The sequence below is a fragment of the Corvus kubaryi genome, unplaced genomic scaffold (assembly GCF_017639235.1).
Source record: "Corvus kubaryi isolate FWS band 111438036 unplaced genomic scaffold, C.kubaryi_AGA036_p1.0 37052, whole genome shotgun sequence".
Classification (NCBI taxonomy): Eukaryota; Metazoa; Chordata; class Aves; order Passeriformes; family Corvidae; genus Corvus; species Corvus kubaryi.
In genome coordinates, this window is record NW_024581021.1 from 89362 (window position 1) to 105192 (window position 15831).

The 15831-nt window shown below is 49.6% G+C and overlaps 4 protein-coding genes across 4 annotated transcripts in view; all 4 read right to left on the reverse strand.

Moving 5' to 3' along the window:
* LOC121661086 (keratin-associated protein 10-1-like) overlaps positions 1-1013 on the reverse strand; it is a 5815-nt gene extending 4802 nt beyond the window's left edge. Inside the window, 2 exon segments of the mRNA XM_042020853.1 lie at positions 1-320; positions 909-1013. The exon segment at positions 1-320 is cut by the window's left edge and continues 11 nt beyond it. Of these exon segments, the coding sequence (XP_041876787.1) occupies positions 1-320; positions 909-998 (410 nt within the window). The 5' untranslated portion in view covers positions 999-1013.
* Positions 1014-4865: 3852 nt separating this feature from the next.
* Positions 4866-5425, reverse strand: LOC121661065 (putative small proline-rich protein 5). Its single transcript, XM_042020822.1, has one exon. The coding sequence runs from the start codon at positions 5423-5425 to the stop codon at positions 5138-5140; it is 288 nt and encodes a 95-aa protein (XP_041876756.1). The 3' UTR covers positions 4866-5137.
* A 2117-nt stretch (positions 5426-7542) lies between these two features.
* LOC121661064 (putative small proline-rich protein 5) lies at positions 7543-8798 on the reverse strand. The gene is made up of 2 exons (XM_042020820.1): positions 8690-8798; positions 7543-8173 (listed from the first exon to the last, which is right to left on the reverse strand). Exon 2 carries the CDS (start codon positions 8150-8152, stop codon positions 7826-7828), a length of 327 nt encoding a protein of 108 aa, XP_041876754.1. The 5' UTR covers positions 8153-8173; positions 8690-8798; the 3' UTR covers positions 7543-7825.
* A 1922-nt stretch (positions 8799-10720) lies between these two features.
* LOC121661067 (putative small proline-rich protein 5) lies at positions 10721-11939 on the reverse strand. Its single transcript, XM_042020824.1, has 2 exons — positions 11853-11939; positions 10721-11304 (listed from the first exon to the last, which is right to left on the reverse strand). The coding sequence occupies exon 2, from the start codon at positions 11281-11283 to the stop codon at positions 10993-10995; it is 291 nt and encodes a 96-aa protein (XP_041876758.1). The 5' UTR covers positions 11284-11304; positions 11853-11939; the 3' UTR covers positions 10721-10992.
* Positions 11940-15831: the final 3892 nt, after the last annotated feature.

A 15831-nucleotide genomic window follows, 5' to 3' on the forward strand; every position in this document is an offset into this window, starting at 1 on the left:
TCACAGCAGGGCTTCTGGCACGGGTCACAGCAGCAGGACTGCTGGCACGGGTCACAGCAGACGGTTTTCTTGCACGGCTCACAGCACACGGTCTTCTGGCAGGGGTCGCAGCAGCAGGACTGCTGGCACGGGGAGCAGCACACGCTCTTCTGGCACGGGGAGCAGCACACGGTTTTCTGGCAGGGCTCGCAGCACACGACCCTCGGGCACGGGCTGCAGCACACGGTCTTGCTCTTCACGACGGAGCAGCATCCCGTGGAACAGCATCCAGTGGAGCACATGGTGTTGGGAGAGGAGTGAAGGGTGGCCGGAGTGAGGACCTGGAACACAAAGGACTTTGACATTCAACCCATCTTTCCACACTGGCCAGGCCCACTTCCCACCCTGCTTCCTATTTCTTTGTCTTGAGTTGGAAACCCAAGATCCTCACGGGAATCAAGCCACCTGTTGCTGTCCCAGAAATATTTCAACTCTCCTGGGAGCTGCCTGCCCTGTGCTCATCCAGAATGTTCCCTCCCTGAATTTCCACCCCGAGAAGTTCATTTTCCACTGCTCTCTCCACCTTTAGCAAGAGACAATGCATCAACAGAAGAAGAAGAAGCATCGCTCCGAATTGGCTCCATCGCAATGAGAACCTGGATTTCAGAGAGAGCTGTAGAGCATGGACTCCTGAAACCATCGAGCACTAAAACCATGGAATCATAAACCCATAGAATCATAAACCCATAGAATCACAAAACCATAGAATCACAAACCCATAGAATCAAAGAATGGTTTGGGTTGGAAGAGACCTTTAAAGGTCCATCCAGCCCAATGCCCTGCAGAGATCAGACACCAAGACACAACCTCAACTCACTGCTTGCCCAAAGCCGAATGAGAACAGAGGATCCCTGGTAGGAAACACTCACCGTTCTTGTTCTTGCTGAGAGCTGAAGGTGTGTGAGGAGCAGAGGCACCTGGAGACCTTTTATTGAGGTCGGAATTGTCCTGCCGGACATGAGGTACCCCCCAGCAATCCGTGATTTACGCACTAAGCCTGTACTTATTCACCGAATGGGCCTCCATGTGTTTAATCTTCTGCCTCGTGGCTTTTGACCAACCCCTCAATTTTGGGTTATTATCAATTTGTTGTGTGAATTTTTTACAATTTTTTAATGTCAAGTTAATTCTTGTGGGACGCTGGAAGGGGTTGTTTCTGCTCGCTTTGCATATGGTAAGGCTGCTGCATGGAGATGATTAATTAACATAAAAATCCTAATTAAGATCGAGGTGCAGTGGATTCCAGAGCCGTGCAGAAGCTTCTGGACGTCAGTCTCTCCTTGATAGGATTTTTAAAATAGAATTCCAGGAAGTGCAATTCCATGGTTCCGTGCTTTGTGTTTGACTGCGGAAATGGTGGAGCCCAAAGTCCTTCTCTGGGGTGACCAGAAGGACAAACCCAGAAAGTTCTTGACATCTCATCCCACCCATGCGTGGAAAACCACACGCCCTTGGCCTTGGAAGAGAATAATGGAATCATGGAATATCCCAGGCAGGAAGGGACCTACAGGGATCATCCAGTCCAACCTCTGGACCTGCACAGCCCCAACAATCCCACCGTGTGCCTGAGGTCGTTGTCCAAACTCTCCTTGAGCTCTGTCAGGCTCAAGGCCTTGCCAATATCAGCCATTTTCACTGCAAATTCATGGTGGGAATTTGGAACTGGGTTTGGGTCAAATCGGAGCCTGTATTTTTCCAATTCCTCTTTGATGTATTTATATAAAAGCAAAATGCAAAACTGCTCTGGAAGTTTTGCATCCTGTTTATGCTCAGCATAACTTGATCTGCGAAATTCCTATTCAATTCTTTTCAGATTCAAAGATGCCCCGGAGTAATGGAAGAGCCACCTACGGATGTTCATTCTGGAATAACTCCGTGCTCAGCTCCCAGTCACCCCCTGGCAGCCATTAGTGCTGATGTTAATGATCGTGTCGTGATCAGTCATTAATGATGGATGTTAATATTTATTTTGCATAAAAGCTCCAAGGCCCCACGTGATGTCCTGGGCATCTCAAGGATCTCAAATTAAACCATGACTTTATAAAAAATGATCTCTCTCTGGTCAGGGGAAGCTCACGGGACCCACGGCTTTGAGTGACCCCAGGCTGGGAGTGACCAGGTGAAATGTCTGGTGGCTGAGGTCACCCCCAGGGCAACGGCTGCTCCTGCTGGGGGCTGAGCATCAAAGGATCCCCTACATCCCTGGAGACCCCCGACTTCTCCTGCCGTGAAGGAGGGGAGATTTGGGCTTTGTTTGCTCCTCCAGATCCTGGATGCTGAGGACACTTTAGGTCACCAGAACTTTCCATGTGACCCCTCTGTTTCCCCTCAGTTCTGCTCTTGATGTTTGGCTACGGCACAATTGGAGGAGCTGGTCCTGCTTCCAAGAACTCACAGGACCATGAAGTCACCACTTCTCCAGGCAAGGTCACCCCAAGGTCAACATTCCTGTTCACTCCGAGCTCAATTTCCAATCCTGTTCAGTCGTGTTAATGACCTTGAGCTAGGTGCCGCCCATTATCACATAATCAGCGATTGAAATTGAACCCGCTGTGGACGCGGTCAACAAGCGAGGAGGCTTGGGGTGACCTGCAGGGGATTTCTGAGCCTGCAGAGAAGCGTCAGGAAACGCCAGCGTTAGAAATCCTGAGCAGGGAGGTGAAAGAAGAGAAGTTGGCCAAAATGAGGCTGTTTTTTGTTGACTTTGTACGGATTTGGTGCATGGATTCATCCAGTGGGCCAAAAAACCCCCCACTGTTAGAGCTGGATGTGAACAGAGGTGTTTAAAGCTCTGCAAGGTGGACCCACAGATCCATCACCGATTTTATACAGGAAAATATTCAAATTAGGGCCACGCAAATTTCCCAATTAAATTTTACACTGAGTGAAAGGACTCAGCAGGCTCTGAAAGATGCCCAGAGGCGCAGAGCTCTGTTTGGATCAGAGAGTTACGGATGCAGGAAAGCAATCCTTGCTGGGAGACAGCCGAGGCAAATTCCTCCTCGTTAATCCCTGGGGCTTTCCTCACAGTTTATCCTGGTTGTGGAATCCACTGGGTCGTTATTTGATGCATCCTCAGCAGAGCAGAAATGTCCCTTTAGGCGACCTGGAGCGGAGGGAGAGAGGATTTCTCTCACCAAATGTTTGTGGTTCTTCAAGGCCTCCCCACCCTCACAGGCAACAATTTTTTCCCTACATCCCACCTAAAACTCCTCTCCATCACTCTGAAATAACTTCCCTGTGTCCTGTCCCTGCAGTTCCTGAGGAAAAGTCCCTCTCCAGCTTCCCTGGAGCCCCTGAAGATCCTGGAAGGGGCTCTGAGGTCTCCACACAACCTTCTCTCCTCCAGGCTGAACATTCCCAATCTCTGTAGGGGAGAGGCTCCAGTCCCTTTATCACTTTTATGGCCTTCTCTGGATTTGGAAAAGGAAATAAAATGTGCTGTGGTCAGTGACAGAGGAGAAAGTTGGAAGCTGGGGCAGCGCAGGGAAGTGAAAGTCTCTACTTGAAGACCAAACCACTGCTGTGGCCAGGAAGCCTCAGAAGCTCAATTCCCACCTGCAGGGAGGGCAGGAATGAGTAAGAAAATTATTTTTTAAGGCTGGTGTGAGGCTGAGCCACCTCTTAGCAAGGGCCAGAGCCCCCAGGCAGGTGAATCATTCATTGCTCTCTGGCCCGGCTGCAACTTTTCCTTTTTAACCCATTCCTCTCTAATGAGCATTTTCTCCATAACCTATAAATAACTAATTCCAAATACTTATTGACCAACTGGTCATTTACTGGCTATTGCAGCACTCAGCTCATTCCAGGCTGTTTCCCACGCCAGGGGATGGGTGATGAGGGATGAATCACACCGGGGAAACCTTCGCTTACTTTACGCTGTAGAAACTGGTTAATTGAGGCTATTCCAAGTTCCAGACCCTGCAGGGTTTGCTTTTGTTTTGGTTCCGAAAATAGCAGCACCTCTGAAAGCAGAAACATGCAGGGAAAACATGAACACACAGGTCAGGCTGGAAACCTGAACCCCCAACATCTGCTGAGCCCAGGGCAAGGATTTGTTTCCCTCAGGAATTCACCCCACGTGCTCCTGGCAGCACTGCTGGGCCTGTAGGCATTTTCCATGGATTTCATGTTTCCTTGGCATTCCTCAGGCTCCAGGGATTAAAGCACAGTTCCAAACCCACAAGAAAACAGAGATGCCACCAGACCAGCACAGAATCCCAGAGTAATCGCAGAGAAAAGAGCTCCCAGACCACCGAATCCAACCTGTGCCCGATCCCCACCTTCTCACCCAGCCCAGAGCACTGGGTGCCATGTCCAGGCTTTCCTTGGACACCTCCAGGGATGGAGGCCACCTCCAAACCTCCCTGGGCAGCCTCTGCCAAGGCCTGACTGCCCTTTCCAGGAGGAAATTCCTCCTGATGTCCACCCTCATCCTTCCCTGGCACAGCTCGAGGCCGTTCCCTCTTGTCCTGTCCCTGTTCCCTGGGAGCAGAGCCCCAAATCCCCCCTGGCTGCCCCCTCCTGTCAGGGAGTTGTGGAAAACAAGAAAGTCCCACACTATTCCTGCTACAGTCCAGGTGCCATTGGCCTCTCGCCCACCTGGGCACCCCTGGGCTCACGTCCAGCTGCTCCCACCAGCACCCCCAGCTCCTCTCCCAGCTTTCCAGCTGCTCTTCCCCCAGCCTGGAGTGTTCCACGGGGTTATTGTGACCCAAGGGCAGGACCAACCCCGTTGACCTTGTTGACCCTCACCATGTTGGCCTTGGCCCATCGATCCAGCCTATTTAACGGAGCACTGACTGAAAACATCCACCACTGTTAGGTCGGCTTGAAACACCATTTTTATTGTCTTGCTGGAGAACGAAGCAGCAAAGCAAGAAGGGAACCATTCCCAGCGCTGGCAGAGGAAAGATAAAGAGCTCAGAGCTCCTTAAACGAGAGGTTTCATCCTAAAACTGCATCACCTCCTACAGTTTTAGAAGGCTTTGCTTGGAGAGAAGTGACAAAGCTGAACAGCCACGAGCACTGGGGTGAGCTGGAAGCTTCGGGTGAGGAGTGATCCGGCGCATCCCAGTGCCAGGGGCAGGTTCCGCTCTCAGTACTTGGGGTATGACGGTGGCAGCTTGCAGATGTTCTTGGTGACCTGGGGGCAGAGCGGGGGGCAGGAACGCTGCACCGGGGGGTAGCAGGGCTGCACCGGGGGGCAATAGCGCTGCACCGGGGGGTAGCAGGGCTGCACCGGGGGACAGCAGGGGGTCACGTAGCTGAACTTCTGCACAGGCTGCCTCTGGATGGTGTAGTGGCACGAAGGCCCTGAGTGGCAGGAGGAGCTGGATCGGTGGCAGGAGGACTCGTAGTCGTGGCAGGACCCGCGGGAGCACATCTTCCTGGAGTTCTGGCAGAGCTGTTTGGAGCAAGGGATCAATGTGGTGAGAGGAGGTGCTGATTCACTTCTTACATTCCCCCTCCTTTTTCTTTTTAATGGTATTTTTCTTGAGATCTCCAGTGAAATGTTTCTCTCTTTGTTTCACCGGCCCAATCCAGTCCCAACGTACCCTGGATCTGCTGGGCATGCTCTGGGGATTGGGGTGTGAAATCAGGTCCCTGAGAATCAACTGGAGCCCCAGGAGCCCATCTCCCAAACCTCAGTTCCTGCAGAGTTTGTGTCACCTGAGGATCCCTCCGTGGGCTGCACCTTTCCTGGGAATCCTTGTCCCTCCATCTGCCATTCCCCACCCCTTAGAGGCATTTCCCTAAATCCCAGCTCCCACGAGATCCATAAAAACCCCTGGTGGAGGTTTCCTCTCTGTCAGCAAGAACAGAAACAGTGAAATTGGTCTTACCCTCTTCAGCTGCAGCGAGAAGTTTCTGGAAGCGAAGGCGAGCGACTGCCGAGGACGGTGCTGAGGGACCTTTTATACTCTCCCGAGGTTATCTGGGCCGTGAGGCACCTCCTTGCGATGACACTTTAATTAATTCCACATTCAATCCCGCAGATGTTTGCACTTCCCCTGTTTTTAGGTGTTCCCTCTTTGACGCACCGGGTCCAGTCCCATCGGTGATTCCTGAGGCAGGGATTTTGGAAGGCAGCTCTCTCCCATTTCCTGGAGACTGACACTAATGTGATGGTTGTTAATTAGGGACAAGGGACAACTGGGATTGCATCAGGGGCAGAAAGGATTCAGAAATGCTGACTCCTGGGGTTGGTCTCCTGTTGGGTGACAGCTCAGGATTTTAATTCCCCTGTTGTCGAATGCCAAGAGGAAATGGGATTACCAGCTGCAATTCCTGGGGATGGCACAATGCTGGAAAATCCGGCGGGATCTCCTTGGCTCCCTGGAATGGCGAGAAATAAAATGTTTCTGATTCTTCACGTGTCCCTGGACTTGGCAGATGACTCGGATGATCCCATAAGGTTGTTCCACGTGAATCAAAGGTTATTAATGTGTAAGATTAGAGGATAACATCTGACTCTGAGCTCTGCATGAGGTTTGAGGATATTCAATTTTCCCACTCCTTGGTTTCTCTTTCTTTCAGTGATTCCTCACATTTTTTTTCACCTGACCTCACCAAAGGATTCAGAGAAGAGGAGCTGGAGTTTGAGCAAATATTGGGTTTTGTCACTACTGGTGGAAGTTTGGCCCTAAAGCTGGATTTATGACCTTGTTTGACTCAGAATTTGAAGTGTAAGAAAAGGAAACTCCTCAACCTGGGAAAATGTTGCCCATTAGAGCAATTCACTGACTGGGAAGGGAAGACCTCCCAAATTGGGGATGTCCCACAGCTTTTCTCCAGGCTAAAGGCAGCCAGTTCCTTGTGGTGAGTTTTGTGGAGCAGGGGAGGATTGCAGGAATTCCTCAGGGATGTTTGGTGACTCAGGTGTGGGTCCCTCAGCAGCCTCGCAGGTGACAAAGTGGGAGCATGTGTGACAGTTCTCCTTTTGTCCAGGCTTTGGCCTGGAGCATCACATTGATGTTCTCCAAAATCTTTCTACCTCCTCAACAGACTTCCAAAAACACCCAAAAAACATCTCTGAGTCTTTCAAATTCAGGGCCTGCTCAGGAAAACGGGATCTCGAAATTCTCATTGTCCTTTGCTCGCAGTTCTTTCAGAGGAATTTGGGCCTTCTGTTTTCAGAGGCTCAAAGGGTTTCAGATGTTTGAAAATTTATATGCAAGGTCTGAAATAGAGCTCGGAGTCAATTATTACATATTGAGAAAGAGCATTGGCAACTGTGACCTACTTATTCCCCTTCCATTTAATTTCCTGGAATCACTGTGGTTGGAAAAGCCCTCTGAGATCATCAAGTCCAACCTTTGACCATCTCCCCCTTTCCTTTACTGATGTGCTTTCTATTCATTCCCAAATAAACCCGGGAATTATTGCCCACCAAATATTGGGATACTTTGGAAATACGGAGAAATTTGAATTGAAAACCCCTCAAAAAAAAAAAAAAAAATCAAGGAAAAAGAGAATAAAGGAATTCAAAGGCAACGAGGGTCTCATGAATCAGATTTATTGTTTCCCACACCCAGACGAGTCTGAAACAGAAGTGCAAGACAGAAAGATTCCCAACAAAGCAACGATGCCAGGAATAATTAGAAAGGACATTTCCCAAATAATTAGCAAGAATGACACCATGAATATTAATTAGGGGAGCATTTCATCCCCACCAGGATCCCACATGGCAGAGACCCAGGGATTTCAGCGTGGATGAGACGAGCCGAGGTCAGAGCGTCCAAGGGAGGAGCCGGTGGCTCCAGCTGCCGGGACTGGATCCTCTTCAATACTTGGGACATGCCGGTGGCAGGGTCCAGATGTTCTTGGTGTACTGGGGGCAGTAGGGGACCTGGGGACAGCAGGGGACCTGGGCACAGTAGGGGACAGGGGGACAGCAGGGGACAGGGGGACAATAGCGCTGCACGGGGGGACAGCAGGGCGTCACGTAGGTGCATTTCTGCACTGGCTGCCTCTGGATGTAGTGGCAGGAGGGCTCCGGCTCGTGGCAGGAGGAGCGGGATCTGAGGCAGGAGAACCAGGATCTGTGGCAGGAGGAGCGGGAGCCGTGGCAGGAGGACTCGTAGTCGTGGTGGGACCCGCGGGAGCACATCTTCCTGGAGTTCTGGCAGAGCTGGAGGGAAGAGAGAGATTGTCAGGCTGGGACAGCTGCCCCACTGGGACCTTCTGCGTTTTCCTTGGCTCTTGTTCAGGACTGGAATGGGAAATGTTGTTTCCCTCTGTTTTGTGATGTATGGGACATTGTGACCCTTCCTTTTGGAGGACACTGCATGATGGTCCAGCTCTGATGGGAATTTCCCTCCCAAGATGCTCCTGTTGGCTTTTTAAGGTAAAATTTCCTTCTAAAACTGCTCTGACTTGTCTGATCTCTCACTGTCTGCATCACCTGCCAGTCTGGGAATGAATTCCTTGCTGGCTCCCAAAGACTCCATGTCTTTGCAGATCTGCTCCTTCGATTACTCCTATTTTTCTGTCATCCCACCCGTGAGCAAACCAAACACTCCTTGTGCGTATTCAGGCACCCAATCATCAAAAATAAGGAATTTCTAAGGCAAAAGCAAGGTCTAAACACAGAACTCTGTGAACTCCTGCCGCTCAAGAGTAGATAAGTCAACATAATCCAACTCACCCTTGGCTGGAGCAAGAGGAAGAGCACGGGGAGCTGATGCTGAGTGAAGGATGGACAGGGAATGCTGGACTTTTATATCTCCCAAACGGTTGTCCCAGGAATTAGGCACCTCTTGGCAATGCTGACACAAACCCTCATATTCATATTTATCTCCTGTGTCTCATTTTTAGCATTTCCGACTTGACGCAGTCAGGAAAAAAACACTGATGACTTTTTCCTCAGCACTTTAATAAGCAACGAATTTCCCAACCTGCTTAGAAGGGAATTTTGGAGGCAGTTGCATATTTCCATGGCAAAAATGAACCTATCCCTGGAGTTATTAAGTGATTTGTCGTTGGGCAACTGGGATTGCATCAACTCCGGAGGGTTGACTCCTTCCCGGCGTGCTGCCCCTGGTTCTCTGTGGCAGACTCACATTTTGATTGATAGGTTTTTTTTCCTGACACAAGGGACTGTAATTAAGAGCCACAACTCCCAGGGACTTCATTAGAGGGAGGTCCTGGTGACTACCTCGGACCCAACGCCTCAACTCCGGAGGTGACGTCAAAAGGACATCCTCAATCCCAATTTTTTCCATTCTGTTTGCAAACCATCAGCTGTTTTTTTGTTTGTGCCACAATATTTTCCTGTTCACGTTCCTCCTGGATGGTCACCCCAAGACAAGGGGGTTTCAAATCCCCTGCAGGAAGGGTTTGTGTGAGGATTTCACCTCTTGGCAACCTGTTTTCAACCCCAAATTTCTGTGGGGTCCCATCTTATTGAAGCAGTTTTGTAACTTTTATTCATTCCAGCATTTCGCTCTTCGCTTCCAAGTTTCCCTCAGATCAGCCCAAGATTTTAGGACAATAAAATGGGTGATTGTCCCTTTCCTGTGATTTTTTTATCCAGGTGAGTGCCTCAGGAACAACTCATGGCTCAGGGAATGAGATGATCTTTAAGGTCCTTCCCAACCCAAACTATTTTATGATTCTATGATCCTTTTTATTTATTTTTCTAGGCCGCGGTTTAGAAACCCAAAGGATTCAAGAGAATCTTTTAGAGCCAGTCCTTGCTTAGGAAAATCTGAAGTCTTCTGGAAACTGTTGTGAGCTGTGAGTGATGTAGAAATGCTTCATCTGTGTGGAGAAAACTCCTTTTTGGGGGAGGTCCCTGTGTCAGTTCTCCGTCAGGCAGGAGGAATTCATGGAATCAGGGAATCACAGAATGATTTGGGTTGGACGGGACATTAAAGATCAGCTCATTCAACTCTCAGAGTTATTAATTTAAGCTGAGTCTGGTTGTTGAGCTCTCGGGGAAGCTGATGCAGCCACAGAGCCTGTTCTGGAACTGGTGTCTCCGCTGGACTGGGAGATAAGGAAAGTCTGAGGTTGTAAAAAGTACAGAGAGATCTCAAACTTATTTTAAGTGTCTGCAATTGTCATGGAAAACAGTAATTTGGAGCTTGGTGAAAGAAGTAAGGTTAGGAAAACCCACGAGGTGCTTATTTGCATTTATTAGACACCTCAAAATGTTTGTGACTCTGACTCAGAGGGACAAATGAAGTGTGAGGAGCTGCTGAGGAGGGGACTGAACGAGACAGTTCTGCACTAAGTGGAATCCTGGAATGGGTTGGATGGGAAGGGACCTTTAACATCATCCAGTGCCACCCCTGCCATGGGCAGCGACACCTCCCACTGTCCCAGGGTGCTCCAAGCCCTGTCCAACTTGGTCTTGGACACTGCCAGGGATGGGGCATCCACGGAATACCCTGGGCCAGGGCCTCCCCACCCTCCCAGGGAGGAATTCCTTCTGGATATAAATGTATAAATAAGTATTCTGTATATCAATATGAAAATAAGCAGGGTGCAAATGAGGTCCCTGAGCATTCACCTGCTCCAGAAATGCCTCTGGAATCACTGGCTTTCATGATTTTGAAATTTTAGGGACATTTTGTGCTCAGCTTGAAGAGCAAAGAGTGCGAAGTGGCGACTAAGAAGTCAGAAGTAACAATTATTCTGAAGTAAAAAGGTCAAAGAATAAACAGACCATATATTTATTTTACTTTTGGAAATCAAACTTTATTCTTTTGGCGGTTGTCACATGGGTGAAAAGCAGCAAGAATCCTTCCCAGGATGGGTCTGAGATGGGTCGTGCGTGCTGAGCAAATTAAACCAAATAGGAGCAAAACCAGCAACCAAATTCTAACCACGGACGAGGAATTCGAGGACCAAATTAAAACTGGGAATAAAGAACCATCGATTCAAGCTTTAGGCGTGGAGAGCATCCGAGGCAGCAGTGATCCAGTGCCGGGCTGGATCCTGCTCTCAGTACTTGGGGTATGACGGTGGCAGCTTGCAGATGTTCTTGGTGACCTGGGGGCAGAGCGGGGGGCAGGAATGCTGCACCGGGGGGTAGCAGGGCTGCACCGGGGGGCAATAGCGCTGCACCGGGGGGTAGCAGGGCTGCACCGGGGGACAGCAGGGGGTCACGTAGCTGAACTTCTGCACAGGCTGCCTCTGGATGGTGTAGTGGCACGAGGGCCCTGAGTCGTGGCAGGAGGAGCTGGATTCATGGCACGAGGTCTCGTGGCTGTGGCAGGACCTGCGGGAGCACATTGTCCTGGAGTGGTGGCAGAGCTGGAGGGAAGAGAGGAACGGTCACAGCGGGCACGAGCTTATAGACATTTGTTCTGGGATTCCCCATTTTCTTCCTAATTTCCAGTTTTTCAGGGGTGAGAAAGCAGTGTCAGTGTTGGTTTGGAGGTACTTTAATCCCTCACTAAGCCCAGGATCCTTTATGGATGGGACTTGATTTCCTGAGAAAAATTCCAGAGAAAAATGGTCCAAACATCCATTTCCCAAGAGCAGCTCCAGACCCTCTGGTTCCTCGTGCGTGGAAATCTCCAAGTCCCTTTTCCACAAAACCCTCTGGCTTTCCTCTCTCTGTATTTTCCACCCTTTCTGTTGCTTTGGTTTGACTTGAGCCTCTGCTCAAGGCCTTTATTTGTTTTATTTTGGCATTTGTTTTAATAATTTGCTCTTGTGGATAACAAGAACTTGGTCTTCATCACGACCAAGATCCAGAGGTGAGGAGGAAGTATCCAACACTTCAATTCTACCCAAACTCACAGGAAATCATCCAGTTTCTTAAAGAATTTCCAGGAGAAGAAAAAAATTGGACTCACCCTTCTAGCAGTGGGGATGGAACTGTTTTGGAGCAGAGCAGCGAGCGAAGGAAACTGGGATGGGAAACCTTTTATACTTTTCCAAAGGGTTATCTGGGACATGAGGCATCCCTAATTACAGCTCCCATTTCTATCCGCTGTGTTCAGCTTCCCGTATTTTCCCTTTGATGCTCTGTGCTTTCAGCATTGTAATTATTAATAGCTCGTTAATTCCTTCACGTCCCTATGAACGAGATTGGAAGGAATTTCACGTGAAGTGACGCCAGCACTGACACCAATGGATCTGCTCGTGGACAACGTGGATCAGGTGGGAGAGGGGTTTGTAATCTGGAAGTGCCAATTCCTCAGGGTCACATGGACCAGGAGCTCAACGGGATTGACTTCCACGTCAATGACAGGTGGTTATTGGTGTTAATCCCTGCGGATTAGGTTTGGGGCAGGAATACTCCAGAGGAATTGCCCAATGGGGCTGGATATCTCAATCAGAGACTTGCATTAACCTGAATCTGTCCTTCACTGATGATTCCAACCTGCCTGCCCATCAAGGATTTCTCCTCCAGGTGCCCACCAAAGCCACAAGGTCACAGGTCCTGCCACCAAACCTGCTCCAGAGAGGGCTCCTGTTCATGGGCCCACAGGTCCTGCCACCAAACCTGCTCCAGAGAGGGCTCCTGTCCATGGGCCCACAGGTCCTGCCACCAAACCTGCTCCAGAGAGGGCTCCTGTCCATGGGCCCGCAGGTCCTGCCACCTCTGTGGATCCCCATCCACCAAAACCTGGCCAAGCAAACCCACCCTGGGGCTTTAGGTGCTGTTTTAGTCTGGTTCTGCAACATGGTGTGGGCAGTTGTATCAAGTCCCAGGATAGGAGGGTTTGAGGTAAACAGAATCCCAGATTTCCAGAACCATTGAGGTTGGAAAAAAACTCCAAGACCCCTGAGCCCAACCTTTGACCAATCCCAACCTTGTCAACCAGACCAGAGCACCGAGTGCCACGTCCAGGTGTTCCTTGGACACCTCCTGCTCACACTCCCAGAGGTGTTTTTGGTTATTTTCTCTTCTGATTTTACTCAGAATTCTTTAATTTAGGACAAAGTGTTGCTGTTGCTGTCCTGCTTCCAGCACTTCTGGAATGATCTCAGGGATGACAGGGAGGACAGGGATGAAGCTCAAGAGAAACATAAACACAACAATGTGAGGTAGGAGACACTTCGGGAACCTGGATTTTCCCGTGAATCACAGGTGAACTTTGGTCTTCCATGCCTGGGTACAAGTCATGCCCATCTGACCCATCAATTACATCTTCTTGTCCCATAAAAGGCAGGAATGTGTCAACATCAGGATGGCACTGGGGATTAGGCACAAGGGATTTGGGGTGATGCTCTGCTGACTCACTGGGATCCCTCAAACTGGTGCATTCACAGCTGAGCTTCGGTATCCCAGCATACAGAATGGACCCAGAAACACTTCCCTGCAAGGTTTGGTTTAGGCTGTAGTTAGACGGCACTTTTAGGGATTTTTGGGCATGTGTGGGAGGAGATTTGCTGTCACGTGAGAGAGGTGAGGAGGGAAAAATGAAAAAAAATGGGTTTCAGGTGTAAATTTCAGGAACTGAGGGAAGGAAAGAGAAATGTCTGAGGGCAGGAGAGTGGAGGAACCCAGAGTGCTGAGAATATTTCTCTGTCTGTTTTGAAGGGTTCTTACCCCCCTGAACAACACTGTTTTAGCTTCAAATCTTGGAAAAAATTACCAATGGTCAGACAAGATATAGAAAATACAGTGGTGTGAATTAGGTGATAGACTACTATGTAAGATTGTCACAGGGTGAAAAATTTAGAGGTTTTGGGCTTCTCGTTGTAGTACATAGATAAGAGTAAAAAAGATCAAAATGGAGGATTGTTGTTGTTCTCTAAACCTTCTTCTCCTTCTTCTACTGCTCCATGTTCTGCAGTAAAAGTAGTTTGGGATGATTGGATAGAAAATTCTGCAGTTCCTGGCCGTGTTACTGAATAATTGGTAGGAAAGTGAAAATAATGTACGTTTTTAGTAACTATTGGTTAAAATATCTTTAAAAGGCTGTGTAATTCTTGATAGAGAGGCCTCACTCCTGCCTTTCTGTGCTCTATGCTGTACCTGGGTCACACTAGTGGCTCTGTTCCTCTGATAAGACTTAATAAACAACTGTCTGGAAGCATTGAAACTCAAGGAAAAGTCTCAGTTTATCTTTGAAACTCCTTGCAAGGACTTTTATAAAATTATCTCCCATCTGGAGGGACTTGATTTACAGCATGGTTCAGTGTCAGGAGAGGGCAAAGCCCCCATTTGCCAGGAGTGGCTCACTGGGGAAGCTTCCAGCTCCATAAAATGTGGGATGAGCAGCTGGAGCTGAGCAGCAGAGCTGCCACTCCCCTGTTGTTGGCTGAGGGGGTTTCACCAACGGTCTGGAACATTTATTATCCACAGACTCTGTGTTTACGCACTTGGCTCTGCCTGAACCCATCTGTGGTGGTTGTAAACAGTGCGAGAGGGAGAGATTTTCCCTGGAATGTTTCTCTGCAGGGATTCAGTGCCTTCGCTGCTGAGGCCTTTGTGGCAGGGGAAGGTGGGGACCGTTTCCTGCTGGAGTTCTGCAACCTTTCCTGCAGCCTCTCCTGCTTTCCTGCTTCACTCTGCAGATGTGTGAGGAGATAGCAGAACTCCAGCTCAGGGGAGATTCCCGGCCTCCATTCCTCAGGCCCTTCCCAAGCTTCCCCTTCCACGAGTGACACAAGCTGGATGGCTCCGGCTCAGCCGGGAGCGTAGGTGAAACCTTGGATTGCTTAGAAAGGATTCGCATTGGAGATTTTATCTCCTCTTCCCACAAAGGTTTTCAGTCAGACTCAAACCCGAGCTGGAGCCTCTTGCCTGGCTGGGTTTCAACCCTTGTTGGCACAGGGTGGGTTTGGCACTGCCAGAGGGGTGTTGGGGCATGGGGACTGGCACCGGCACCACTCGATGTCCCTGTGCCAGGCTGGAGCCGCACGTTCCCGACCCCGACGTTCATTCCTTGCTTCTGCAATCATGGACCTTGCACCTGGGATTGAGGCTCCTCATTATTTTAATTAAGAGTAATAATAAAACAAGTGCTAATAACACGTTCCTTGTTCCTTTCAAAGGTTCAGCACGAACCCAGGGCTAATTAAATATCTCGTGCATTACACACAGCGCTGCTCTTGTCCCGCAGAGCCACCGAGTGCCGCAGCAATCGGCCTGGTGGGCTCTGGGAGAGAGCCCAGGGACAGGTCTAGTGCAATGGGAAATCCAGCTGCTGATTTTCACGGACATCTGTTCATCTGAACGTCCTATTTTTCCTTTCACATCTACAAAGAGGGGCTCAGAACTTTTATGGTTTAAGTCAGTTTAAACCTCGGGAGGAACTGGGAGTGTTTTTTCTCATTCAAGAGAGACATTGAGGATCTGGAGCATGTCCAGAGAAGGGAACGGAGCTGGGGAAGGGGCTGGAGCAGCAGGGAAAGGGTCTGGAGAACTCCTGAGGGAGCTGGGGGGGCTCAGCCTGGAGAAAAGGAGGCTCAGGGGGACCTTCTCTCTCTCTCTCCCACTCTCTGACAGGAGGCTCAGGTTGGAATCAGGAGGAATTTCTTCCTGGAAGGGGTGGTCAGGAGTCGGAAGGGGCTGCCCAGGGAGGTTTGGAGTCACCATCCCTGGAGGTGTCCAAGGAACACCTGGACGTGGCCTTCAGTGCTCTGGGCTGCTGACCAGGTGGGAATCAAGCCCAGGTTGGACTCAATGATCTTAGAAGGGTTTTCCAACCTCAGTTACTCTGGGATTCTGGGATTTCCTCCAGGGAACACGGACTCTTGATGGGATTTTCAAAGCAGGGAGAGTTCCCTTGCACAAAAGACAGATCTAACCCCAAATTCTCCATTTACAGGGGTGTAGTGGTTTGGTCCAAAATACTCATTACTGTTTATCTGCTGTGA